The sequence below is a fragment of the Melospiza melodia genome, chromosome Z, assembly GCF_035770615.1.
Source record: "Melospiza melodia melodia isolate bMelMel2 chromosome Z, bMelMel2.pri, whole genome shotgun sequence".
Classification (NCBI taxonomy): domain Eukaryota; kingdom Metazoa; phylum Chordata; class Aves; order Passeriformes; family Passerellidae; genus Melospiza; species Melospiza melodia.
Genome location: NC_086226.1, coordinates 53,124,030 through 53,151,424, shown reverse-complemented (window position 1 = coordinate 53,151,424; position 27,395 = coordinate 53,124,030). Strand labels below are relative to the sequence as shown.

Below are 27,395 nucleotides of genomic sequence, written 5' to 3'. Positions count from 1 at the left end.
AAGTTCTTCCAGTAGAAGTAATGGGAACCTGAAATCTGGTAACAAGGCCTCAGAAGCAACCAAGTGTCATTCACTGATACAGCAGAACTTTAGTGTCATTAAGTCACTTTGTAACAGCAGAAAGAAAATGCTTTGGTATGACAACTAGACTGCAAAATACGTCTAAACTAACACCCAAAATTTCAGCATAGCACACATCCTGTGCCACACAAGGATAATATTGTTGCATACTGTTAGATGGGGTGGGAGTAAAACTCCAACAACAGAAGGAGGATCCTGGCCGAGGACTGTATCGGTACAGGAAAGACTATGATCTCCTCCAATATAAGGAGAGATGCTGAACACCAAAAATGAGGCACTGGTCCAAAACCAGAAAGGAAGCAAATGCAAGTGAAACACTGTGTAGGCTTTTGCTCTCAAAATATATAAGCGGAAAAGGAAATAAAAGTATATAATCACATAATTAATAATGCTGTTTGCTAATAGGCTTAGTCAAGAAGGTAAAGATGAAGTGGCATCTCTGTCATTTGCTATTACTGTATTCAAATACCCACAATGACAGCTTGACTTTGTTTTTCCATTGCTTATGGGCATCACTGGTGAGCATCAGGTGGCCTACATGCAGCAATTTTTTAAAATGGAAAGTTACAGAAAAATGGGCAATTCCTTAGCCCACTGGGCATGAGATTAATGCTACCAAGTGGTAAAAAAGGGTGATCTCCTGTAGTTATCAAAATGCCAAAGTTATGGAGGAGTAAGTACAGAGATAGTTACTCTCCACACATAGAAATATTCCGTTATGGAAGAAAGTTCACACTTATTTCTGCCTGTAGCATGAATTTAGATCATAAAACCTGACACAATTTAAAAACTTGCAAAGAAAGCCTGAAAATGAGCCAACTGAGCAACTACATAATTTTTAAAGTTGCTGTAATGCCTTCTCTTCCCCTTCTCCATCTTCCCTGTAATTTGTAATCTTTGGTCATGTTATTTATGAACTCCTAGCATGTCTAGCATGTGGCTAACTTCAGACAATCCCATCACAGTTGACTACAGTATGCGTAAAGTCAAGCACAGATCTTCAGCATTAATGCATAATAGGTGCAAACTTGGAAAGGCAGACTTTATGATGCTGTAAATTTTCCAGAATTATTTGAAGATAAAAACATCTAGAGTTACTAGCAAGAAATACACCCTATGGAATTACAAAATAGATCGCAATGTTTTTAAGGAGCATTCAACACACACAAAATATAAGAGCACAGGGTAAACACAGCAATCAGAAAGAAGCCAAAAGAGAAGACTGCATTCTTTTTAGTAATAAGTTTAGGAAGATGATAATTTAAATCAGCTGAGTAGTAAAAACTAAAGCTTTCAAAACACATTAACACAAGTCAAATAAAGATAACATCTGGCTGCTACTAATGGTATTTTCTTTTCTGTATATTCTTCTAGGCTGTCTAGAGTAAGGAATAAAATAACTCCAAAGTCACATTTACACAAATAGGTAAAAAAGATTTGCTGAAGGCTTTTATCTGAGTAACAGTAATTCTTAGAACCGCCATTCTAAATGTTGATGCTTAGCTTAATTCTTTTCCCAACACATCTTAAGAGATCAACTTTTAAGTAAAATGTGATAACAAATCCACTAACAAATTAGCTTTGAATGCTCTCTTGTTATAGTCAGCACATTCAAAGCCTATTTTCCTGGAAGAGGTTCAAGTTTTTACTGGATATTTTCCAAGCAGCTTGTATTGCAGTAATCTACCACTTTCCCTCTTACAGACCCTGAGAAGTCATGGCCATTACTCAAACAACCTGAACATACTACTCTAACCTGAAGAAATTTCTAATGTTAACAAATTAATGTCTCAAAAAGATATTTTCTCTTTTATAATTTTACACATGTTCACTACTCGTACCTGCAACACTGATGGGAGAGGACTTCAAAAAATCTGAATCAAACAGTTTTTCACTGTTTGTTTGAAACAAGTTAAGTGTTGCTGAGACTGAATCATTGGCATGATAGCATACAGACAAAACAGAACCCAAGCTGAAGAGGAAACAAAGACAGAGAAACAATGGCTCAAGAGTACACAATATCAATGTCAGTGGTTTGAAAACCAGCAAAGGCAATTCTTTGGCACATGCAGTTATGAGTGTACTTAAGATGATATGAACTTTTATCTGTTGTGCCTGTTCGCACCCTTGACGTGATCTGTACTGTTTGTACTTCCTTTGTACTGCTCTCTATCTGCTGGCAGATATTTAAAAAATAAAAAAAAGTTTTTCTGATGTTATGATACAAGACACCAAAACAGCCCACAAAGAGTCATATAGCAGCTCCTCCAGTGGCATGGTTCTGGAGCTATATGGATATATACCATATAATGGGTTTGCATAAAGGAACAGTGGTACGGATGAAGACTAGAACAAATTACTACTCTTACTCTTTAAAAGGAGAGTGAGCATATTGAAAATTATTACAGTGCCCAGAGTAAAAAAAAATATCCTAGTGGGAATCCTACTACAGACCACCAAGATGAAGAGGCAGAAGAAATATTCTATAAGTAGCCAGCAGAATTCTCAAAATCACAGGCCCTTCCTCTCATAAGGGATTCCAATTTAAAAAATGCCTACTGGAAATACAACAAAACAGAGAGGAAACAGTCCAGGAGGTTCCTGGAGGACAATTTCCTGACACAGTAGGGATGAGAGAGACAACAAGGGTTGGTGCCCCACTGGACCTGCTGTTTGTGAACAGAAAAGGATTGGTGAGAGAGGCGGTGGTCAGAGGCCCTCTTGGCCCAGCCAGCACGGGTTTATGAAAGGCACATCCTCCACATCCTGTGGATATTGTCTACATGGACTTTAGTAAAGCTTTTGACACCTTTTCTCACAACATTCTCTTGGAGAGACTGGCTTCTCACGGTGTGGATGAGTGCACTCTTTGCTGGGTATAAACTGATTGGATGGCCGGGGCAGCAGCGCTGCTGAAGGGAGTTAGACCAGCTGGCAGCCCAGGGCTCAGCGTTGAAGAAAGCTGTGCTGAATATCCTTGCTGACAATCTGGACAAGGGGATTGAGTGCCCCCTCAGTCAGCTGGCAGATGACACCACGTTGGGCAGGAGGGCAGGAAGGCTCTGCTGAAATTTCTTGAGGGATTAATGAGCCAAGGCTAATGGTATAATGTTGCCCAGGCACAATCTACCTGGTAATATTGGGATCTTATTCCAATAATATAAGGTTCAACAAGACCAAGTCACGACAGCCCCATGCAGTGCAACAGGTTGGAGGCAGAGTGGCCGGAGACCTGACTGGTGGAAAAAATCCTGGAAGTGCTGGCTGACAGCAGCTGAACATGAGCCAGGAGTGTGTCCAGGTGGCCAGAAAGGTCAATGGCATCCTGGCCTTTATCAGCAATAGTGTGGCCAGCAGGACCAGGGAACGGATGCCCTGTACTCCCCACTGGTGAGGCCACACCTGGAGTTCTATGTCCAGCTCTGGGCCCCTTAATTCAGGAAAGATATTGAGGTGCTGGAGTGTGTCCACAGAAGGGCAACAGAGCAAGTGAAAGGGTACAGAACACAAGTCCTGTGAGGAGTGGCTAAGGCAGCTGGGGCTGTCTGGACAGGAGAAAAGGAGGCTCAGAAGACATTATCACTGTCTACAACAGCCTGAAAGGACGTTCTAGTGCAGCAGGAGTGAGTCTCTTTTACCAGGCAACTAGCTATTGGATGAGAGGAAATGGCCTCAAGTTGTGCCAGGGGAGGTTTAGATTGGATATTAGGAAAAACCTCTTCCCTGAAAACACAGTCTTGCATCGGAACAGGCTGGCCAGGAAGCACCTGGGGAAGCACTCAGAAAAACTTTTGAATGTGGCACTCGGGAACATGGTTTAACTGTGAACACAGTGGTGCTGGTCTGATGGTTGGATTCAATGGTCTTAGAAGTCTTTTCCAACATAAAAAAATTCTGTGATTCTATGTACTGTATCAGCAATTAGTGGAAACTAAGTGCTCAGATGCAACTTATCTACTAGAAAATTTGCATGTGTCTGTTCACAAAGGGGAATGAAAACAGACCTTAAAAATATAGGATTAAGAATGAAAAATTATGAAAAAGGAGAGAGAATAAGGAGCAGAGTAGTAATAATAATAATAAGGATAATAATGATTTTTTTTAAAAGAATCAAATACCATGTTACTTGCTCTCTAAGATTCAGCAATTTATATCTTTGAGGATGCTGATTCCATAGAAGGAAAGCAAGCTCTACTGACAAAACTAAAGAGGGGAATGAAAAAATCAATAGCTGTCATTAATCAGAAGAGGAGCATTTAGAGCTCCTACATAAATAACAAAGAAACCATCAGAATCATATCTCTACAAATTGCTTCAAAGATCTTTTAAGCAATCTAGGAACAAAAAGTCATCTCCCAAATCATATTGTGGGATGAAAAGCAATACATGCAGAGCACATTTCCGTTCTTAATCATGTATATAGGAACATCTGTCAGGCTACATGTTTCATCATTTGTCCTCCCTTCCACTCTAATGACTATTTTTCAGCCAGCAAAACAGCATAGACAGAGGACAAAAAATTAATACAACCTACTAACAAATAAAAGATTCATGGCCAAAAATTGGACATAATCTCATAAAGGGAAAACCTAGTCCTCTGCAAAAGGCTAAGTTCACCTTCCAACAGTATTAGAGTCCAGTAGTCCCTTCTTCTGATTGCAGGACTTCACCTCAATTTCACACTGGAGGTGGAGGGAGGAAGAATGAAACTCTTCAAAATCACTTTCTGTTATCATTTAATAAAGGGCAGAAATTCCCACATAAATCACAGAACTTAAAACTTTCTTCCTCCTTCTCCCCCATCAGTTTCTGTTTAAGGTAAAGAAAATCCACATCTGCCAGAGAAGGCAGAAAGCACAAATTGTAAGCTAAAGGCCTTGCCATGAGGAGTGCCAGTGGTGTGATATGTGCCTTTACATATCAAAACTCTGCTTCGAAACCTTTCCACACAGACCAGTGCAACAAATAACAACTGCAGCAAATCTGTGTTTTCTGCTATGTATAAACAGATGACAAAATTAATCTCTGGCTAAGTAGGCGCACACTGGTTCATGTACCTTATTTACCAAATGCTCCACTAATGTCCTATCCATAGGCACTGGGAAGAGATTTTTTTTTTCTCCTCTGGACTAACAGTAAAAAGACAGGATTTCTGTTGGGACTCTGTAAATTTTGGTCCTTTCCTTTAGAAATGAGAGTAACGTCTGTGCTTTTCCCAGAAGACTTCTAAATAACCTTCTAGGGTCACCACAGTAAACAGTTTCTAAAACCTTGGGCTAAAAACTGAAAAGTTACCATCCGAGATGTATCACAAATCAAACAATAAAAGCTAGAAGTTAAGCAATGGCACTGGTCACAGAGAGATTCAAGTGGCAAAATCCATACACAATTCTACCAAAGCTTTTAAATGTGGCAACTATAAATCACTTCTAAGATTCCTCACAAGGTATGGTTTTAGAGCCATGTAATACCAACATAAAACAGATGCATGTTATGCATCTCACAGATATATTTCTCTAATGCATCTTGTCAAGCCAATCCTTACCAAGTCAAATTTCTACATAGCACTTACTGAGAAGCGGAGATTCCTTAACTCTAAGTGCTAACACGATGCTTCTTCATGCTGACAGCATACAAGTACACACTGTGTTGGATTTCAACAAGTTGTCCTTCCTTGAGATAAAAACCTGGGATGCACAGACTGATCCATTCTTTCCAGCCCATTCTGTGTCTTTAAAGATGGCCATTTCTGGTGCAGCTGTGGTCCTGTACAGAGGACTGTAATGCCTGCTCTTCTCAGAGCTGAGCAGCCTCTTCCCACAAGTGTTAGGAGACGTGGATACCATTACCCCTCTCCAAGCAGATTTCACTGTGAGATGTAGTGTTATGACTCTTTAATGTAGTGCCCATTAGCCAGGTAACTGAAAGTTAAAGTGAATTCTTTTGCTTTAGTGCAGTTTCCTAGTTACAGTGGCTTCAATAAGGGAAGGTCTTGACAAGGATCAAATCGTCTGGATTTAAATTGCAGCCCCAAGACTGTGGAAGGACCACTTGTTCTCTTTGCCTTAGCCTCTTTAAAAAGTATAACAGAGAAAGCAGTATACCTCTGTTTCACAAACAATCCTGAGTTAGTTCATCAGTGTTTGTGATGCATTCATATACCCAAGGACACGACTGTGAAGAATTCAGCAAGCAATAGGCAAGTAACTGTCTTGCTAATAAAAATCAAACATTCTGAAACATCAGACAGTGTAAGACCTCCTAAATTCCTTCTTCATCGATGGACTTAACATGCTGAAATACTCTACTTAGGCAGTATTTTAGTGTCCATCCCAGTTAAGCATTAGAGCCCTTGCTCTGGTCCTACATTTAAGATTGAAGACATGAAAAGTACTATTCACCCACCTGACGCAATGCAAACATTTACCTGACTCACTCACAATACAGCCCTGGTCCTCATTCATTGCTGTAGGCAGCAGCCTACAAAGTGTGGTTGGGAAGAAGTCTAGGTGGCAAATACGTGACCTTGTTTAGGGGTGGTATCAGAACTCCTGCAGCTGAAACCATGATACAATAGCACCTTTCTTTAGGCCATACTGTACAGTAAGGGTACCTATTTAAACAGAAAGCATCATCACTGAGTACATAAACATTGCTGATTTTGCAGTTAAGTGGTTTTGGAAAATCCCTGTCTTTACAATACTGTAAAACCTAACAGATAGACTTTTTTTTCCCCCAGCTATCACTGAAGGCAATACACAGCATATAACAGACCAAGATGGAACATAATACATCTGGTATATGGTTGGCAACAGCTTCCACTTACTGGAGTACAGACCCCACTGGCAACAGTATTGTCTGATTTCTACAGCGTGTGAAGTGAAACCACACAAATATAAGTAATTAATAAAATATTACATACGTCCGCGTTACAGAATATTACAAAAATTCTCCACAACTCTTCATATTTGCACTGATTAACCCTAATTTAAAAAACAAGATACAGTGGTCACACAGCTTTGATACTCCTTGAGAAGCATGGAGGCCAACGTCAGCGCTCGTGCCGGATGAGGTGGAGTGTGCGAGCCACAACATCCGTGTCACACGCGCTTAGTTAGGCAGAACGAGCAAAGGCCTCTGGCACCAGCATATTGGCAGTGAGAGGCTCTAAGTGGTCAGCACTTCACACTGCAACAGAACTGACTGCTCATATAGTGATAGACCAATATAAATTCAACTAGCTACCACAGCTACTGAAAATAGGACAAAAAGCTGAAGACAGTGGCAGCCCACTCAAAGTGTAGCAACAGTAATTAAAACCCATCCTCGGCAATATGGAACCTGGAAATTATTTACATTCCAATTAATTCCCTCAAAAATGCCTAAAAAGATAATTTTCAGTTTCCTTAAATGAAGACACTGCATACGGAGGAGATTTATTTAAATTAGACCTCACCTTCAAGGCTCTCTCTGAGGCTGGCACATGGGAATAAAGGAACAAGATGATAAATTCCTCAAAAACACATCTTTGCAACCAAAAAACAGGGTGTCTTTAACTCAGCCAGACTTCAGGTGAATAATTCAAAAGCAAAAGTGCTCACCCAAAAGCCTTCTACAAATCAATTTCAGTCTCTAGGCAGGATCAAAATTTTTTCAGGACCATATGACCACTAAATAAAAAATCAGCAAACAAGTGTAATTAAATGGGGAGCAATGAATTTCAACATTTCTTTAGGGTACACAAATAAAAATAATTCGAAGCATATAGCTATTAAGTCAACCTCTGCTGTCCCACTTTAAAAACCTGTGTACAATACACAGCCAAAGACCACCAACTTTTTTTACAGAATTTAAGCTTCAACCACTGCTTATCACACCTTGAATGAGCAATACAGAAGGGCTGGAGAAAGAAGTGACTGTTGTCCCCATGCTGCAACACTTTTGTTCTAACTGCCCTCGCTCATCCTCCCTGACACCACCACGTCTGAATGCACACACCTGGGCAGGAACAACTTTTCCATGCAAACTGTGTGTACTGGTTCAAGTGGAAAACCCTCACTGCTCCTCACAGCACCTGCACACACGTGAGCCAGAAGCAAGCCGCCATCTGAGAGGAGCAGGAGGTGCTGCTGCATGTTAAGCAGCACCCGGCATCTGCAGCCCCAGACAAGCCAGCACGGCAGTCATGGAAGGCACAGAGGCCAGCTCTTCATTTCAAGTTGTGTGTACTTATCTGCACCACACCACCTTCAGAGGCCTCTGTGCCTATTTTCTAAACAGCTGTTGTTCTCCAGAGATGTAAAACAATCGCTCTCTTAAAAACAAACAAAAATTATGGATATTTTGAGATGGGTCAAACAAGCACCTTAGCCTCAAATGGGTAGAAATGGTGACAAACAGTGCATTTAAGAAGAAACCTTTTAACATAGTAATTATATGTGACAATACAGAAGGCGTCCTTTCTTTCAGTAGCTGCCGTTTGCTTATTTGTTAAGAAGATAATGAAAGTGGCATGATAAAACAAAATGCTTAAAAATTAAACCAAAGCCATTCTTTTTTCACTCAGATGCATAGAATGGTAAAGAAAAAGAATTATTTCAATCATTTCCTTAGTAATACACGTAATATTTAAATAGATTTAATAGTGCTGCTCCAAACCAATGAATTATGAGTTTAAAACCTATTAAAATGTAATGTTTTTTTCCTGAGCTGAGGGGAGAGAGATTTAAATTCACTGAATTTTAATATTTCAGCTTGAGCTGCAGGAGGTAGAGAAAGTCCAAATGAACTATTCCATCAGCACCATTCAAGCATGAACATTTTAATCAGTTTTACTTCCTTGGAGTTCTCCAACACAGTTTACGCTGTCATTCTGAAAGCACTTAACACAGAGGGTGTGAAAAACCACCAAGGCTTGTTATTGCCTTCACAATTGATGGCAAATAATTTTGCAGACTTCCTATCATTAAAATGTCACTGCTAAAAATTGAGGTTCAGCATTTCTTGTGCTAAACTGCATTTTCTTTGAACACCATCACATACCTGTTCTTAAGTTTTTGGTACATTTATCTCTCTCCATGTAATAAGCAGGCACAGAAGCCTTCATTTCTGCCTTACTATCCAAATGCAGTTGAAAAAATACTATTTTAAACAGAAAAAAATTCCTAAAAAGTTACAAGTTAATTGCCTGGCTTCTTTGTTAAAATGTAACCACACTCACACAGCATGTTCCAATTGTATAGTATAATGGATTAAAGAAAACAAACCCCAACGTTTTAAGAAAGTTGGATGACTCAATTTATTAATACAGGAAATGAAAACATCATTCCTAATTAGATCATATTACTGATTTAAGGCTACGATTTGTGCGCTGTTCCAGCAGTGCAATCTTGCAGATTGTAATGTAAAAACACGGCAGCACGACACATGACAAGATCAACTGGATACATCACACTGCTCATCCTGGAACACCCTGCCCAACAGGGAAGTAGCTCTGGATGTGCACTACACACTGCCCTGAGCAAGAGTGCTGCAACACACTGCCCATGGCAAACACCAGAGGTAGACCCTGAATGCCTGCAGATTTACAGTCCTCCTGCAGCATGCTTATGATATATCCAGTTTTGGTTTAGTTTTTCTCGCTGCATCTCTCCAGAAGATGATAGATGATATTTAACTTGTTTGAGCCCATCAATAGTTTTAAACTGAACATGACCTGTGAAAGAAGTCATTATAACTCTGTTTCATTCCATTAAACATAACTAGTTTATTGTCAGGAGAACAGGCAGTCTCTCTGGGTCCTGGGCTCACTTCAGTATTTTGCATTTAAACTGCACGGATCAGTGATTTGGTTCATTTACCAATGAAGATAGAATAATATTGCAAAGTTAGAAGGTGCTTCATCAGATTCCATTAAATCAGAGCACATTCATACAAAAATATATACATGTGAAACACAAAGAGAGATATGATCTGTGTGCCTTCAATTCTTTCCTTTCCATTCTGGTAGCATGCATTTTTAACTCAAGGCCAGAGTTGCTCTATTCGAACCAAGAGAGTTTAGTGTGAGTGAGGTGAACCAAACAGGATGCCCACAAAACAGAGACCTAAGCTACAATCTCATTTCAAAAACTCCAAATACCGCTTCTGTTTTTGTCTGATACACAGTTCAATGGGTTAAACAAATTCTGGAAGTTTCTAATATACCATAGGGTTCAAAGCACACACACCCTGCCAGACTTACTAAACAGAAAAATAATATAAGACAACATAATCAGTTACATAAAAACCCCATTATTTCCAATTATGTTCTTTGTTTTATTTTTATTGGTATTCACATTACAAAGTATGATAAGCCTTTTCTAGCCCCGTGCTACATTTTCAGACTTTAAATCTAAATGCAGACATAACACTGTTGTGGGATTCTTGCAACATGATCTTAAGCTTATTAGATAACTTCCACTCCTGTTCATTCCATTTTTAAAAAATTAATCACTAAAAGACTGCGTGAGATTACTTATCTATAAACCTAATGAGTACTCAATTTCAGTCTGTATTGCTCCTGTTTTTCTAAAATTAAAGAGGAACACATATTATTTCCTAAGTCAACGTAGAACAGCTGAGTGAAAAAAGGCAGGTAAAAATCAGGATTGTGAGGGAGGCAAGGGCTAGCTGACTTTAATGCACAAACCCAAACCCGACAGTTTAGAGAAGTTTGAGACAACAGAATTTCAGTTGACATGAAAAGAAATTCAGACAGGAAGAGAAAAGAAAATTTACTTCTGTCTGGTAGGGGCAAGACCAACAGAATTACTGCCAGGCTCCCAGACAAGTGTCTCATCTGTTTATTTTTATTCTGTGTGGTTTAGTGGTTCATGAAAGCAGGACAAATTTAAATAACTAGTGTGATGGCCAGTATCTGTAACATCACACACTTTATACTTGAGAAATCAAATTTCTTTTTGCAGTCTGTCTAATGCAAAGGTGAATTGGCAAAAATGTGCACAGGTAGACTGTGAAGTATGAGTGTGCAAGTACACACAAAACCACACATGCACATTTACACACATACTACAAATGCACATGCAGCACACACATATAAAGGCTTTAACAAAGAAGCCAATCTTTAGCTGCTCACTTTATGCAAAAATGTTAATAAAAGGCAATATTTTTGCTTAGGTAATGAAAACTAATTGGGAAATTATTCATTTCCCACTCTCCCCACTGGAGCATAATAGACATACAACAAATGTTATTCATGATTCTACACGATGCGCTCTGATTCACCCCCTTCTTTCTAACGGGCACTTCAGAGGAAATAAGGGTTACTCTTTTCCATTTATAATTTCTAATTGACTACCAGTGCTTTCTTGTGGTCAGAGGTATACAAAATAGAGCTAGAAATAGCCTATTAAAAACGAGCTACAATCAGACCGCTGCTCTAAACTACTGTCAGCAATGATCAGAAAGTCCTGATTTTCTTGTTAAAAGACAGAGGCATAATTGAAGCCATATCTTCAGTTCAGATTGATTATTCGGCGACCCTTATCCACATCTTCATTCAGCAATTTGAATTTTAATGAAAGTAAATGGAATAATTAGCATTTCAAAGTGTGTTTGATACACTGAATAAAAAAGGAAGAATACTTTTATGTTTAATCTATACACAAAAGAAAAAGCATTTGGGAGGATGCAGAAGATACGAAGTACAGTTGTAGTGTCTTCATTAGAATAACTAAAACAACTGCTTGCTTCAGCTGCATAATTATACAAGAGAATAATGTGTTATTAAGCTATGACTTCTCACCTTTATTTTATGTAGTGTGAACAGCTAGAGTTTTAGCTGTTATGTCTCTTCTCCAGTCACAAAATATAAACACTGTGGCTGCCCACACCTATAAAATCTCTGTACTGGGCTAATACCACTGTCAGCAAACATTTTACAAGAGGAGCTCCATGCACTGTATTTATAGATGACTAAGAGCAGGACACCTATAAGCACAGTGGGGATGAGTTTTTCTGCTGCCCATGTTGATTGTGTGTTTGGTATTTTTGTTTTGGTGGGCGTGTTTTGGTTGATTGGTTTGGTGCGTGGGTGCTTTTTTTGGTTTTCTAAAGTAACAGCTACTTTTTAATGTAAAAATAAAAAGTGTGGTTAATACTCAGAGTCTTGAACCAACACACAGAAGAATATGTGGGCAGCAAGGATGGGGAAAAAAGTCTATCATATCAAGGGTACCTGTTACCATGGCTGCAGAAGCAGACTGGCAGGTGGTATGCAAAGGAAACAATGGTACTTAAATGGAACAACAAAAAAACCACAGGAAAAAACAAATACCGAGCCTGCTTTGGGGAATAGATACAACACAGACATTAATTACCCCATTAGTCTTCTTGGCACAGTGCAAGCAAAAGTCTTCAGCTAGTAACCAGCTTTTATGAAGGTCAAGCTACTGAAGTTCACCACTGCCCACAACTTTTGCCCACCTGATGGAAATGAGTTCATGCAAGAGAGAAAGAAAAAGAAAAGCTATTTACAAGCACTATCAGAGCTAAAATGGAAAGACCACATACCCCAATGATTGCGTTCAGTTCTGCCATGGTCACTTGTTTGGCACGCTCCACAGCCTGCACCACTTGTTGCTGGTGCTATAAATGAAGATCAGAAACAGAACAAAATTATTTGTTTTCTAAATTATTTAGCATAGATTCTTACTTTTATTGTCTTTATTTGCTTTTCTAAGACATGCAGGATCTGAAGTAACTGCTCTCTAATAGACAGTCACATTGTGTGTTGATAAGCAAAAATATATAGGCAAGGGAAGGATTTTTATCTGTATGCCATTACATGCTGGGAATTACACCTCTGCTTCCCAAAGAGCAGCTCTTTCACAACCTGGCTAAATGGAAAACTGTCTTCCTTTTATTCATCAGCACAGTGTGCTTTTGAATTTAAATGCCATCTTCAAATGTAAGCCTCTTTCCTTACAGCCATGGAAACTTTATGAATAAAGCCCACCCAGTTTTCTGAAAAGAAAGGTGTATCTTTTCAACAAGCACATGGCAACCACATCCCTGAGGAATATACAGATTCTCCTCCTAGGTACATTTCAAAGCAGCCCAACCATAGTAAAAAAATTTAAAATGGCATTCACAAATCTGTCAAACATGTGAAAGAGAACTAATTATTTCAATCCCCAACACGTAAATTTTAATAACTTTAAAAAGTCCATCAAAAACACATGGTCTAATTAACAACACAGTTTACAAGCTCCAGTGGTTTTATCAGTTTGAGTGATACTGTATTCCTGCACTAAATTCAAAATTGCTGTATGTTGAAAGCTGACTGGTATTTATTTGAAAACATCAACTACAAACAAAATAAGGTTCTCATCTTGCAACCAGATCCATGGCTGTTCAGACCTCCACCAGCGGCAAATTAATCTTCACAGGCAGCCTCGCAGAATCAGCATGACACAGAACAAATAGGTGCAAGGAGGGGTCATGGGGAACTGCGAGTAGGTTGTGTGATCTGCACTGAGAGTGAGACATCGATGATTTACAGCCACAGGTTGAACAGAAAAAGGAGGGAGGTCCTGACAATCTGGAGAGGTGTGAAAACTGTAACAATGATGCAAACACCAGCTTTGCATCAAAACCAACATCCAGATGTGTACAAAGCTTAAGGGAAAGGTTGAGAAGGTCCCCTTAAAGATTCAAGTTTGCCCTGCCATGGCTGTGTATATGGGCAGAACGGAGCCAAGGTACAGACCATCTTGTGCAGCCACTCCTCCTGTGCATCCTCAGCAGAAGTAAAAAGTAGCAAAAGATAAAATGAGGACCCAAATCCTCAAGTCCACCTCCAACACAAGAGTTAGGTGAAGATCATTGGGACTCCCCAGGGAGCACCCTAAGCCCCACTGCAGGGGGAGGGTTAAACAAGAGGGGCTGTAAAAAAGCGTGCTGCTACTTCAGGGGCTTGGCAGGCCCAGATTTCACAATTCTGAGTGCAACACACAAACAAAAATGGCATTTTCACTTAAAAGCCCTCTTGCATCAAAGTTCTCAGGGCAAAGAGAAACAAACCTAAAAATCCACCCCTAACTGTACGTCCTGGTTTTGGCCTGTACAGAACTATTTTTACACAGCAGCCATGAGGTTTGGGTCTGTCTGGGCTGTCCTATACCACCACACCTCATTGTTTCAGGGCAAAAATAGGGCTGGGCTTCCAGAAGAAATGGCTTTTGGTCCAGGAAAGCATGGTAGCTGGACGGTCTGTCTTTCATTCGTTTTTTGTCCTAGTCTTGGTGCGCAATTTTACTTGTACATCAGCCTCTCTCTGTACATTTTTGTGATTAGCATGGTTGCTGTTACTGTCTGCTTTCTTATCTCATGGCTGTTTCCAGTAATTTGTTCTTATCTCAACCCATAATCTCTGACTTTTTTCTCCCATAGAGGAAGGTTGTGGGGGAAGTGGTTGCATGTTTTTTTTTCTTAGTGGGAACACTAAGCTGGGGAGTGCCATTCCTAACCAATGACACTAAGAAATTCTAATCCCAACTAAGAAAAACAGATAAATGCAAGTAATCAAGGTCATAATTTACAAACACTCCTGGATGGAAGAAAATGGGTTTAGAGTTTGTTTGTTTTTAAGCAAATGAAGGAAATTACTGGACACCACTTAGAATACCACTACTTTTTAGGTGTAAACAGAATCACAGAAGTTTCAGTTTTGTAAAACTACACTGTCAGTATAAACCAAATCTGCCCAATCTATCTTATAAGAATGTAAAGACTAAAAAGCAGGTTGAACATCAGCATACAATGTTCTTGGTATTCAAGAAAAAGAATTTAAAAATTAAAAATCCAGTGTACCCCTATGACAGATACCAGAAAAAAAGGAAATTATGATATTCAATCACCAAGTTCCTGCTAATGTGTTATTAGCTCCAAGTTATCACTTGTTAAGGATAGGTACAGCTTACATCGATTATATAGCTGCAAGCCTAGTGACCCATGACTCTATGTATGTCAACAGAGTGATTATAAAAATTACACCACTATTTTCTGGTAGAAATCATTCACACCACGGAATTTTTCATTAATTCATTGAAAAAAAAAAACTAAAAGAACAAAGCAGAGGTTTTAAAATATTTACTTTTAAAAATAAAAACATTTACTGAGAAATTTACTGTCATCTCCTCTGTCCTACCACAGGCAATGCTTTTTGCACTGAGGAAAAGAAAGCTCTTGTATATGTGAGTGTTCTATTCCAACATCAATTTATTTAAATCCTGCTCCCAGGAGAAGAAAAAATGTCTAAGGCATCTACAAAAGCTGGCCTAAACCTATCAAAATTATTGTAGAACTTACTTCAATTTGCATCCAGGATTTAGAAAATAAGTCAACTCCACAAAAGTTAGAGTATATTCTGTTCCCTCACAGCAAATACATAAAGAATAACTCTCAGAAGAATTTGGAAAAAATATTATTTCATTCTTAGGCCAGAGGAAGAAAAGGTGAAGGGATGGACTACCAAAACCCCACTTTCAGATTTCTGCCAGAGCAGTCACACAATCCATCTTTCATTGATTCTAATAGGTTTGGGATTAAGACCTCACAGAGAGGAGAAAACCCGAGGGCCTAGTAACACTGAACCTAAATTAGGTACAGTAGAGACTATTAAAATTCTCCTATTGCTAGCTGCTTTAACATTGATTTCATCTTCAGTGGCTTTGTATGCAAAAGACTCAAAATAGATGGTCTGTAATTAGCCTTTCCATCACTTCCAGCTCATTGCAGCAACAGAGGAGGCACTTCCTCAGCTCCCAAAAGCACCCAGGGTTGAGTGACCCTGGCACTACTTCAAGTTACAGACAAAAACCACACACTTGAGTGAAAAAGGGTGCAGGAAAACCCATGCAGGGTTTTGAAGAGCTGTCTGCTCACAGCCTTTCTGAAACTGGGGTGGGCTGGGATCTCTATCTTACCATCCATGGCTCCAGAACAGGTGGGGATCTCTACACCTAAAGCTGGGTCCAGGGACCCACTGCAACCCAAAGCCAAGGTTTTGGGAGGGGGCAGGGAGCCCAGGGGCCCACTGAGCAGGATGGCAGCTGGCTGGCCCAGCCTGAATTGGTACCCAAGGATGGATGGTCCCAACATCTACTACGTGTGCCTGAACACCCTCCTGAGCCAGTGCACCAGCAACAAGCAGCATTATGTTAAAACCAAGGCATACACATCCGCCTGTCCGCCAAGTGATCATGTAGCGATTTACAGCCAAGTAAAAACAGCAAAAACAAAAAAGGGTTACATTTTCCCCTACCAAATATAGACACAGGGTTGCAACTTTCACACACATTTAATGCTAGCCTTCGTCTGTGCACACACGTAAATGACAGATCTGGGTTTTTTCAGTTGTGGGAAAACAGTACTTTGCACTGCATTTAACATGCCAGAGCAATGAGCTCGATACCCTGCCCCACCTGTCATGCAGACTAGTACTGTTTCTCCTTTCTCACTTTTTCTCATTTCTTCTCCCCTTTTTGTGTTCTATAGTGAGCAGTGTGCCTGTACTTGCCTCGTTTTGGAAAATCACTTCATTTAAGTCTCACAGCGTGTAGCAACAACTACAGAGACCACAAGAAGAACCTAGGCTTTTTCACCATCACAGCGTCTTACCACGCACTTGTCACCTAGCCCTGGCTTATGCATGGGCACTGCAACATGGTGGAAAATTCCCATGCTTTTCATACCATGTCAGAGCTCTCCACAACTCCCAGTGACAGGCAGAGCTGTGCTGACAGCAAGTGAGCAGCCAAAATTTCCCCAGGCACGGACACAATTACACTGGTGTTAAAAACCCCTAATTACAGCCTGTCTTCAGGGTTGCCACCAACATCCAAAGCAAAACTCACTGAAAAATTTGCTTTGAAGAAGCAAGCAGCCTCTGCTATTCCTTACTTGTATTATTTTGTTGTTTATGATATGTTTAGAGGTAGTACAGGTCTTGCTTAAGAACTGCAGCACTGCCCTTCTTGGAAACCCTATCTAGAGACAACATAATGAGACAAGGCCATGCCAAAAATGCTAGTGAGAACTGGAAAGCAAATACACATTTACCATGGAGTACAGCACACACTGTAAAGGCAACAAGGGACAAGTTGGGTTACTGCATCCAGGCACCATAACCCAGACAAGATATAATAACTACTTCACAAAAATGTGAGAGCGTTATTAGCAATATATGCATTAATTGCTAATGAGATGCATTTCTTGGCAGAAGGATTACAGATCTCTCAGAGTTCCCTTGCATTTACTGTTTAGCTCTAGTCTGGGGCAAGTCTGAGATGGAGACAAATAATTCTGTCTTCTCAACCTCACATCTCAGACCAAAAGCTATTTCCTCTCAATCAGTATGCAAGAAATCCCGCTCTGCTTCTACATAGTGGATCTCATACTTCTCATTCAAATTTACTGGACTTTAGAAACACCTCTAGGGGAAGTATGTACAAAGAAGAGCAAGCATATCATGGTCCACATCAACCTCTTTAAAGAAAAACCATCAACTGATATCAAAAAGTTTGAAAAGAGACGACTCCAAGCAGAATTTCCTCTAGATGTTTACATGTTTGCATGCCAGTGCTTTGCATTTTATTACACTAGAAGGTACATCTAACGACCTTAGTGTGCACAGGGAAGATGCCTGTTAAAAAACAATCCATCTAGTTAGTTATTAGCTAGCTCACTGGCAGTTGGAAAGGAAAGTGAACCTCCCAAAAAAGTTTATTACAGCCTCCTTCAGCCTTCCAAAATGTTTACATTGAGGCATGTAAATTGACAGGGACCAGTACTTGCTTTTCAAGTGGCTTTTGCAAGTAGTGCTGAGCTCCAAGTTGCCACAACTACAGCATTTGCTGTACATCAGCCAGTTTATATGTGTTTCATGAATATAAACACAGACAGTATTTACTCAAAAGAAGGTGACTGTGATATGTATCTCCAGATACACCGAAGAAATGCCGCTATCCAACACTGGAGGTCATTCAGCGCTTAGCCCACAATAACAGCCAAAGGTTGCAACCAGCCACAAATACCACCTTCAGCAGACAGGAACTAGCCCCAGCTTGAAAGCCACAGGTTGTGAAAGTGTCATACTCTGCTGAAGCTGGTAAATTCAGTTAAGAAGTGCCAATTAGCAGAGGCACTGTCTATGGCTATAGACATAAAATTAATTGCACTGTACTGGCTAGGTCATTCGAGCATGGGAACACTGAACTATCTACCAACTGCAGCAGATTAAACTAAATTAACTGAATGACCACAACCTACACCCAGGCAGGCACTCCTTTCATTTTATGCAATAGGAACTACTTTGATCACACTGGTATCTCACCGTATCACACAGAGGTGGAAAATGACTGTTGCAGCACAGGAAGCTCAAAACCACAGCAGAAATTGAACACACATTGCCCCTGAGGTCCATATCACATTTTTGACCACAGAATCACTCTTTCCTACAAAAATGGGAAGCTTGTATTTCTTGGTGCTGTTTTTTACAGTCTGCTTAAACTGGAATAAATGTAAAAACAAGGTATCAGTTGACTGTGTGTTTAGGCAGGTTAGAAACTTTGTTTTAAATATATGCTTAGATGATGTACAGCACAATAAAACTGCCTGAGGCCTGGAGAATTTACTGAATACTATACTGGACTGCCCCCAGAAACAAAGCAGACAGTAGTACACAGGAGGGTGATGTATTATAAATGCATCCTTTTCACAAGTTCTCTATGTGATTTTGCCCACAATTTCTTACTTCTAAGTGAGTTATCACAAGCCATTGATTCCTTACAAAGTTAACAAGCAATAAGACAAGTTAACCTGGTGCTATTATGAGGCAATAATGTTGCCATCAGTGCATGCAACCACTGTATTTTGTTCATTTTTCCCTCAGGCACAATATAAAGAAGCCTGATCACATTTTTCAGCCATTATTCCACAATTAGACTGCATGCAAAATGCATAAACAGCAAAAGCATGCTGCAATTCAATTCTCTATTAATCTGGATGATGAAATAAAGAGACTTCCATTAAGACATTAACTTTTTAAGGATACAAATTAGAGGGAAACCAAGACTATTACTACTCAAACCTGAAGCTCCGTTCCCTTTTGACACATCAGTGTATGCCAACATATACTGATTTAAATATGTATTCTTACTTGAAGAGGTCAAAAAATCATCAATATGTTCCTAAACCCATCATAAAAAAGTCACTGGCAGCTGCGCTGTCAAGACACATGAAAAGCTTTTTTTTATGCTTCCCCTCTCAATCCTTCCCTGCTGTCTATATATGGTATGCTATCTCTGAACAGCAAATAAAAATGTGTAACTGCACCCTATAGAGACTCTGAAGCAGTCAAAGTACAAAACAGCTACTTGTTTTAGATCGGTGAAGGACTTGAATTCTGGTCCTCCAGCAATGGAGCAAGAACATTACACATTATTTAGTTTCCACAAACCCATCTCCATAAGCAGAGAGTACAGTGGCACTCACAAACACCGTCAGGTTCTAGGTTTGATGGCGTAATTCTTGTTTCAAATACACACAGACACACACGCGTGTGGCACGCACAAAGCTCATAAGCTGAACAGCAACATGGATCACACAGCCTCTCATTGGCAGCCAGCTGAGCAGCTCCCTCGAAAAGCACTGGCGTTTTATGTAACAACTGAAAAGCCAGGAGGAAGTCACATCGCGTTCTCAAGCATGACGTTTTACAGATGCAACACATAAAAATACACCTTCCAATTCTGTCTTTGCAACTACATATTGTATTAAAATGACACTGTGCGCTAAATTGATGCACACAAACCTGCACCAACAGATCCCAGTGTCCAGTCCCTTTCCTTCAGAGGGGTGGACAAGGGAGGCCAATATGCACCAAAGGTTTCCTTTCATGAACCACACTTCCTATTTACTTCACACCTGCCAGTTGCTTGGAAGTTTCCTCATTAGCTCCCATTTACTCCCCTAAATACCAGCGCCTTTTAAATTATCTACAATGCACTCACAATAATACTAGCAAATCATAATTTGGAGAAAATTAATGGTTAGAGAAATTAGCTCACAGTGAGTTGCAATTTTCTGTTTATATTCCCCAAATACACAAAAACATAAAAGGATTTAAGGTAGGAAGTAATCAGGGATACAGAGAGCAAAGAGCCAGCATAAAAACTGTGTTTCTATGCCTGCTGTGTTGAACATCACTATTCATGTACCAAAACAGAAGTTTCTGCTGAACTTTAATGTTCACTGCCAAAGATGGAGCACAAATTATGCCTTTCTAGCATTTTTGCAAGCTGTCTTTGATTTCAGACCCACAAAATCATAACTGCAAGAGAAACTACATTGTATGTTGAAGAAAAATATTTAAACTAAAATTCTGCTTTGACACTACAACACATTCCACTTCATAAATATATTTAAATGATATTGCAATAGGCTTGAAGATAATGATGATAAAGTGATAACAGCACAACGGAAAGTCATCTACAAGTGCCAAGAGATCCATAAGGAAACAGTCTCAACACAAAGCCCCACATTTGTAATAGATACAATGATGCAATCGTTTAGATCAGAAGCAGTACAAATGACTACCTACCTCTTGGGACAGGAAGGGAATGACTTGTGCACATATAGCATTCAGCCTCTTGACAATTTCTGCCTGTAAGTCACAAGAAAAAAGAAGTTCAATTACATAATTTCTCAAACATGACTGTCACCCATGAACCCTAAAGAGAAATTTGTTTTCTTTCAACTCTGGCCATACTCTGGCCCAGAGATGTTCTCAAAATAACAAAAGTGTTTGCACAGGGATCCAAATGTACTTAGGAAGCTAGCAATTTCTGGCTATATTTTCCTTAAAATATTTTGTATCGAACTGATACAAAGTGTAGTTAATTTTAATTACATAATCACAGGAATTTAAAGAACAGAATCTTCAGGAGATGTAACAAAGAAGATAAACAAAATTCTTTGTATCAAACTGAACTCTCTCTAATGACGCAAAAGGAAGGATCACTTCAAACAAGAGCAATGCCATTGTAAACAAAGGGAACAAATTCACCATTTACTTGTAACAGTGTGTATCATGAGAACATTAGCATTGCAATATACAATGTTACTGATAATCATTCTACCATATATTTCAGGAAGGAATACTGCAGCCTTGTAACACACTTCTGCTGTTATCTATTCTCCTGGCTAGTAGTAGCTACTTTCATGTGGCAACTGTAACCACAAATTAATAATACACATTGTTTTATTTTCATATCAGAGATCAATTCTCTGTATTTAATCTGAAAATCTCAATAGAGACAGAGGAGATCTGTTTAAATAATACAAGAATTACAGCTCCAGAAGCAGAATATTCAAAGCCACACAGACTTTCCTACTATAAACCATAATTTTCTTACACTAAATTCTAACCAGGATCAGCTCCTCATTTTACGATCAGACTTTCCTCTTGCAAAGTCACGAATTATGGGATAAAGACATACTAACATGCAATTTAGCATTCCTTCTTCTAAAGGCAAACCTTCCAGCCTTTTTGCTATGCTGTCTTTTAAATAGCAAACACTTGGAAAAGAATCTGTAGATCAGAAAGGCTCACAAGCAGCACTAAAAAGTCAGAAGTTCAAATAAAATAAATCTGGGTTCAAGGAATATTACAGTTAAAAAGCTATGTAACCAGCAGATTTGGTTTGCAAGAGGTAAGTGCACATGTGAAACTAACTCTGCCCCCTTGTGCATACTGTGTGATACACATGACTTAATACATACTATTTTGGAATACACTTCTCCCTTTCTCTGAAATCCACCTAAATTCCCATACACTATTTATATAGCAATTTCTATGTTAAACTGTCCTTGTATCTCCTCACTGGTTTTCACTGTTTATGCAAGTCCTCATATCATTAAATTTACGCATTTTAATGATTTTTTTTTTCGTATTTGTTTAATACATCTTTTCTATTTATTCAGGAGCATAGGTACCTTATAGGATACTTTATAATATGTTCTGTTCAGCAAAAATCTAAATTATCCACAGATTTCAAATACATCTATAATATCAGATATTATCACAAGGCAAAACTTAAATATTCTTTTAAATAGACAGCATTCACTACACTAGCTGACAAGGAAATTTATAACTGCTTGTTACACAGAAGCAGCACAGGGAGTCACAAGTTTTGTGCACCTAAGCTTCAGTCAGAAAGGCTACACTATCCAATACAGCATTACTTGAACAACAGCATTTGATTAAGGAAATGTAGACTGTAATATAAGGCACAGCTGTAAAGTACCTGGTCTTAGTGGTTCTTGGTCATTTCCAAATTTTGGGTTCCAGCCACACTGTTTGTTTTTTGTTTTTTGGGGTTTTTTTGTTTGTTTTTTTTTTTTTTTGAGAAATCTCCTGAGTGCCCTAAAGCCAGTGAGAAAACTACACATTCTATTCTTCAAGGTTTTTCCACGAGCAGAAAATTCCCCAGTCCCCCTGTCTTGGGGTAAGCTGAAGCCACTCTGACCTGCCATTTAACATAGACACGTGCCTTCGTAAAAAAAAAAAAAAAAAAAAAAAAAAAAAAAAAAAAAGGCACATCATGCTTTCTTCTTCTGCAAAACAACTCCTCCCATCTTTAAAATGCCTGTCACAACCTTGCCCTGCACAGCTCCCCGTGGGTAGCCTTTGGAAAACCCCTTTTCTACCACAGCTACATCAGCTAGATAGCTTTACTGCACTGCTAAGGAACTGAGAACAAAACCAGCCCGAAGAGCCATGCATGAGCTCAGCATCTAATTTTAAAAAGCTTGTAGATTCATAGATTTTAAGGCCAGAAGGGACTGTTACAATTGTCTTATTTGACCTCCTGGGTAATACAGGCTGTAAAACTTCACTGGCTTCCCCATCAAACCCGTAAATTACCGTCCAGCTAGAATATAGCTTAGTCAACAAAAATAATTGTATTCAATTTACTTTGAGGCATTTCTTCTCAAGTAAGGTACTCAACCACAGATACTTCAAGTTATTTCAGTTATTATGTTTTTCTTTTGATCACTTCTCTCCCTTCTCCCCAACAGATGTATGTCTCCCTTCTACTGCTCTTCTGGCCAATGTGGGCTGAAATACATTTACTCAATATTTATAGAAAAATTCACCTCTGGCAGATTCCAAACCTGGGAAATGTTCAACTAAAAAGAGTTTTCTAAAAAGCTGTAAGTAACTGAAAACGGGTGGCTGAATATGTACAGTTACACAACAGCAATAAATGTCTTTATATCAATCCCACTGGAGTGCAGAACAAGTCCTTGCATGCTGGATGCAGGGAAGTGAGCTGATGGAGACAGCACCCAACTCATCCTGTGGAGAAGAAAAATAGCTAAAACAGGTTCAAGTGATGTCAAAACATCCCTCAGCAGCGTTTCTGCTAGGCCAATCACAACAAAGCCAAAAAGCCCTGGCTATGCCGAAGTTTTGGCATTTTTTCCTTATTAAAACAGTCTTCACTTTCCCTAACAAAAAGCATCCCCAGTTGCTTTTGTGGTTGTGTATACAGTTATAATCCTCCAAACTCAGGCAGCAAGGAAACAGGCCAGCTGAGCAGCAGCAGACTGAAGAGACACAGCATGACTGAGACACGGACTGCCTACCTTTGGAGAACACATGCACTCTGAAGGCATGGAAAGAAAAACACTGTGTACATGCACAAATGATAGGAAGGTACACGCTCTGTAGCAGTAAAAGTATCACACCAGGCATTTTCACATGGTAAATATGAAGTACACTCTGTCTCAATACTTCAACTGTTTTGACAATTAACTGCAGGAGATAAGGCCACAGCAAGAGGCTTGATTGTCTTCCACAAAACATACAGGAGAAAGGAGTTAGCTGCCAGAAGCTAGCTGGATGGGATTCTTGAGATGCTGCCCTGAAGCTTGAAGGTGTAGGTACTGATGACATAGATTAGCATCTCAGTAGACCTATTCCTAGTACCCCTGGAGGAAGCCTGGAAACTCATTCTTCTTTGCCTAAGGTACAAACTCCGACACAAGGTAAAGCACAAATTCACATTTCTACTCACACACATTTTTACAACCCTACATTTGAGCAACACTTCAGGATTTCTTTTTTCTGTTAGGCATCAGGTCAATAGGTTTTTCATGATCAGTCTAACTGCCAGCAGAAGGAGAAAGTATGATTTCATAAAACCAGGCATCCAATTCCTCACACAGAAAGTCAAAGTTGCCTCGGAAACACAGCTGCTTCCAGAGTCATCTAATTTTACCTCTTTTGTCCCATAGGACCAGGCTTTAGAGAGGCTTCATTTATTTACAGGTCCTTCTACTGGGCTTCAGTTATCAGCCAGCAATGCTGTGGACACACACACTTCTAATGGCCTATGTTTTGAAACCAAGTCTAATCTGATGGCACAGTGCCCAAACTCCTTTTCCAGCATAGCCATTAAAGGATGTAGGTTATTGCTGTTGTCACCATTGATATTTGTCATTGTAATGTAATTAGGGCCCTAAAATGATGCATTACAGCCCTTGGCACAGCTTCTATTAAAATCTTTTCTTCTGCTCACTGAACTGCGACCTGCTTTCTGATGAATAACAGACAGACAGCTTTAGGGTGAGGAACAGATTCATCAAAGTAGTATTTTCCAGCTCTGGAAATAAAATAAATAAATAAATGAGTACAAGGGCAACCTGAAAAGAAAAACACAAGGCGGGGGGGGGGGGGGGGGGGGGGGTGGGTGGGTGAGGTTAGGGGGAAGGAAAGCAAACAGCATACTTGAATTTCATCTGACCACTTGAAATTCTGATTGCATCTAATGAATCTTTCTTAGGACAATATATTCCCAGCCTGTGAATCACATGGTTAATCAGGGCTCTAATCTGCTATCCATCAGCCTATGCCAGCACTGTAAATTCCAATTACATTTATAGGTTATGTGGGTCATGCATTTCCAAACAACTATATTCACGGATATCCCGTGTAAACTGGCACGTTTTCTGAAATGCTGTTGTTAGTGTTACTGAATGTTATAATACTATTCAAAGCTTTATGAAAGCTCCTGATAAACAATTGCTAAATCATTGCCTGTGGATACAGCGTGACGCTCTGAAATAGCATTAATGGCCCAATAAAAGGGTGACTGCTCATGCCAACATATAAAAAAGATAGCTTTTGCTGCCACAGTTTGTCAAATCTGTTAACAAACACCGACACTTCTATTACTCCTTTCCCTGAACACAAAAGATGCTTGGTTTTGCATAAAAACACACCAGCATGGAACCAGAAAAGATGAAGGAAAGGCAGAAAGGAAAGACTTGTGCTCAAATCACCTTTTTGCTTATGTAATGCAAGCCTGTATTGTTTGCATCCTTTGGGAGACACCTACAAGACACTGTTTTAAAAATTTTGATCTCTTTTCATCAACACTTTCGTGGTTTAATTTTAAAAAGAGAAAGATTAAGTATTTATTAACTACAATGTTAACTTTTTTCCTTTTTTCTGCATATGAAGAAATGATAATAAATCACTGTGCCAGAATCTGATCCCAGTAAAATTATGAAGACCCATATCAGTTAACAGTCCCTTCAGCATTGTTGCAGGGATTCAACACAAGAGCAAAAGCTTAAGTTTCTGATTCAGACAGTGAAATCTTTTTGACCTGAAAGTTAAATGGTACTTTATTTCCTAAATACATCCAAAAACCTGACACCTTCAGTTCAGAAGTGCCTATAAAGCGTTCTGAAAAATGTTCAAAGATAAGTCTGTAGATGAGACTATACCTCAGGCCACTTGAGGTGACCCAGTAAAGCTGGTCCTTGGAGCACAACCATGGCTCCACAGCTATCAGCTGCAGGAAAAGAGGAGCGTGTGATGGACCATTAGAATCCTAAATCCCTTTCAGGATGGCAACATAATGGTTTAAGTCAATTTACCCTTGCCACACACAGCTAAAATAGGGCATAAGCACTCAGTTAAATATGTTCACATGCCTTAATTAGCATTTTAGCATATGTCCCAATTCTTAGCACTGATGGAGATTAAAAAAGAAGCAAGAGTCATATAAACTCCAGTTATTAAAGTATTCAGAAATGTTCTAATAGATAGAGAGTTCAGAATAAATTTGTTGTTCAAAAATATCTATTTGCACTCCCTTTTTCCTGAGAAGAAAAAAAAACCATAAATGATTCTGTGGAAAAAAAGAAAATTGGGATTTTATTTATAGCACATAAACTTTGGGAAAATATTTCCACTATATTTCACAAAGTTCCATGGTTATTATAATTATAAAAAATTGCTGGTAAAAAATTACCACTGGAGGCTCTAGGTTTGTCAGTGGAATGGAAACAAAACTACTATATATGTATTGTTGAAATAAACCAGAATAATAAAACATTATTGGGAAACCCATTTCAGCAGCCAGTAGGAAGAAGAATATATGCAATTACGCTTTCAGAAAAATAATCTGCAACAACTGTTATTTCAGGTTTAATTTGTTCTACACAATGCAGCCTTTGCCAAAAAGATCAATCTAGTTTATTAAGTGCTTACCAAGAACACATGCACACACCCTAAACAAGTATTTCACAAATTAGTGAGAACAAAAAAACATTATTACACTATATGAAACATATCATGATTCTGAATAAAGCAAGCAAAAAAGCTAATCTTAGTATTTCACAGAAAATTAACTCTTCATTCATAAAGAAGAATGTGTTTTGTTTTAATCACAGACTTTTGTCTGGAAATGCTTACTCCAGTTCTACAGAACTGGAGGAAATACTACCAGCCTTGAATATAAAATTTCTTTTCAGCCCTAAAGGAATGGTGTTTAGAAACCAAGATACAAAGAGCCTACCCTTGTAGTCAAAGCAAGTGGAGGGAAAAGAACTTCATACCTTCTGTGGTAAGAAGGACACTAAATAAAAAATATCTTCTTCACCAAGCCAAATTGCTGATGTTTAGGAAAAACAATTTTAGCAGTGCACATACATGCAACCACCACCACCAGACTGCCAAATAACTACAAGTACCATTCTCCACCTCACTTTCCTACCAACTTTTTTACATCTCATCAAATCTCATAAAGTGATGTAACTTTCCCTTTGCAAGTTAATTCAGTGTTTTTAAAGTAAATTTATTTGTCTATTTTGCAAAAAATACTACAAACAGCAGCATAAGCAATAAACTGGAGTGGAAGACTTCTCAAAATCAGTTTTCTAATGTACATACT

The 27,395-nt window shown here is 39.1% G+C and overlaps 1 protein-coding gene across 4 annotated transcripts in view; it reads right to left on the bottom strand.

Moving 5' to 3' along the window:
- Positions 1-27,395, bottom strand: part of LOC134431707 (transducin-like enhancer protein 4) — a 98,109-nt gene that overhangs the window by 45,962 nt on the left and 24,752 nt on the right. For 3 of the 4 annotated variants that reach the window (XM_063179836.1, XM_063179838.1, XM_063179837.1), the window contains exons 5-6: positions 20,747-20,809; positions 12,655-12,729 (exon numbers count right to left, since the gene is read on the bottom strand). In XM_063179836.1, the coding sequence (XP_063035906.1) occupies positions 12,655-12,729; positions 20,747-20,809 (138 nt within the window). The remainder of the gene's footprint in view (positions 1-12,654; positions 12,730-20,746; positions 20,810-27,395) is intronic. The other variant, XM_063179839.1, reaches the window with a different exon arrangement.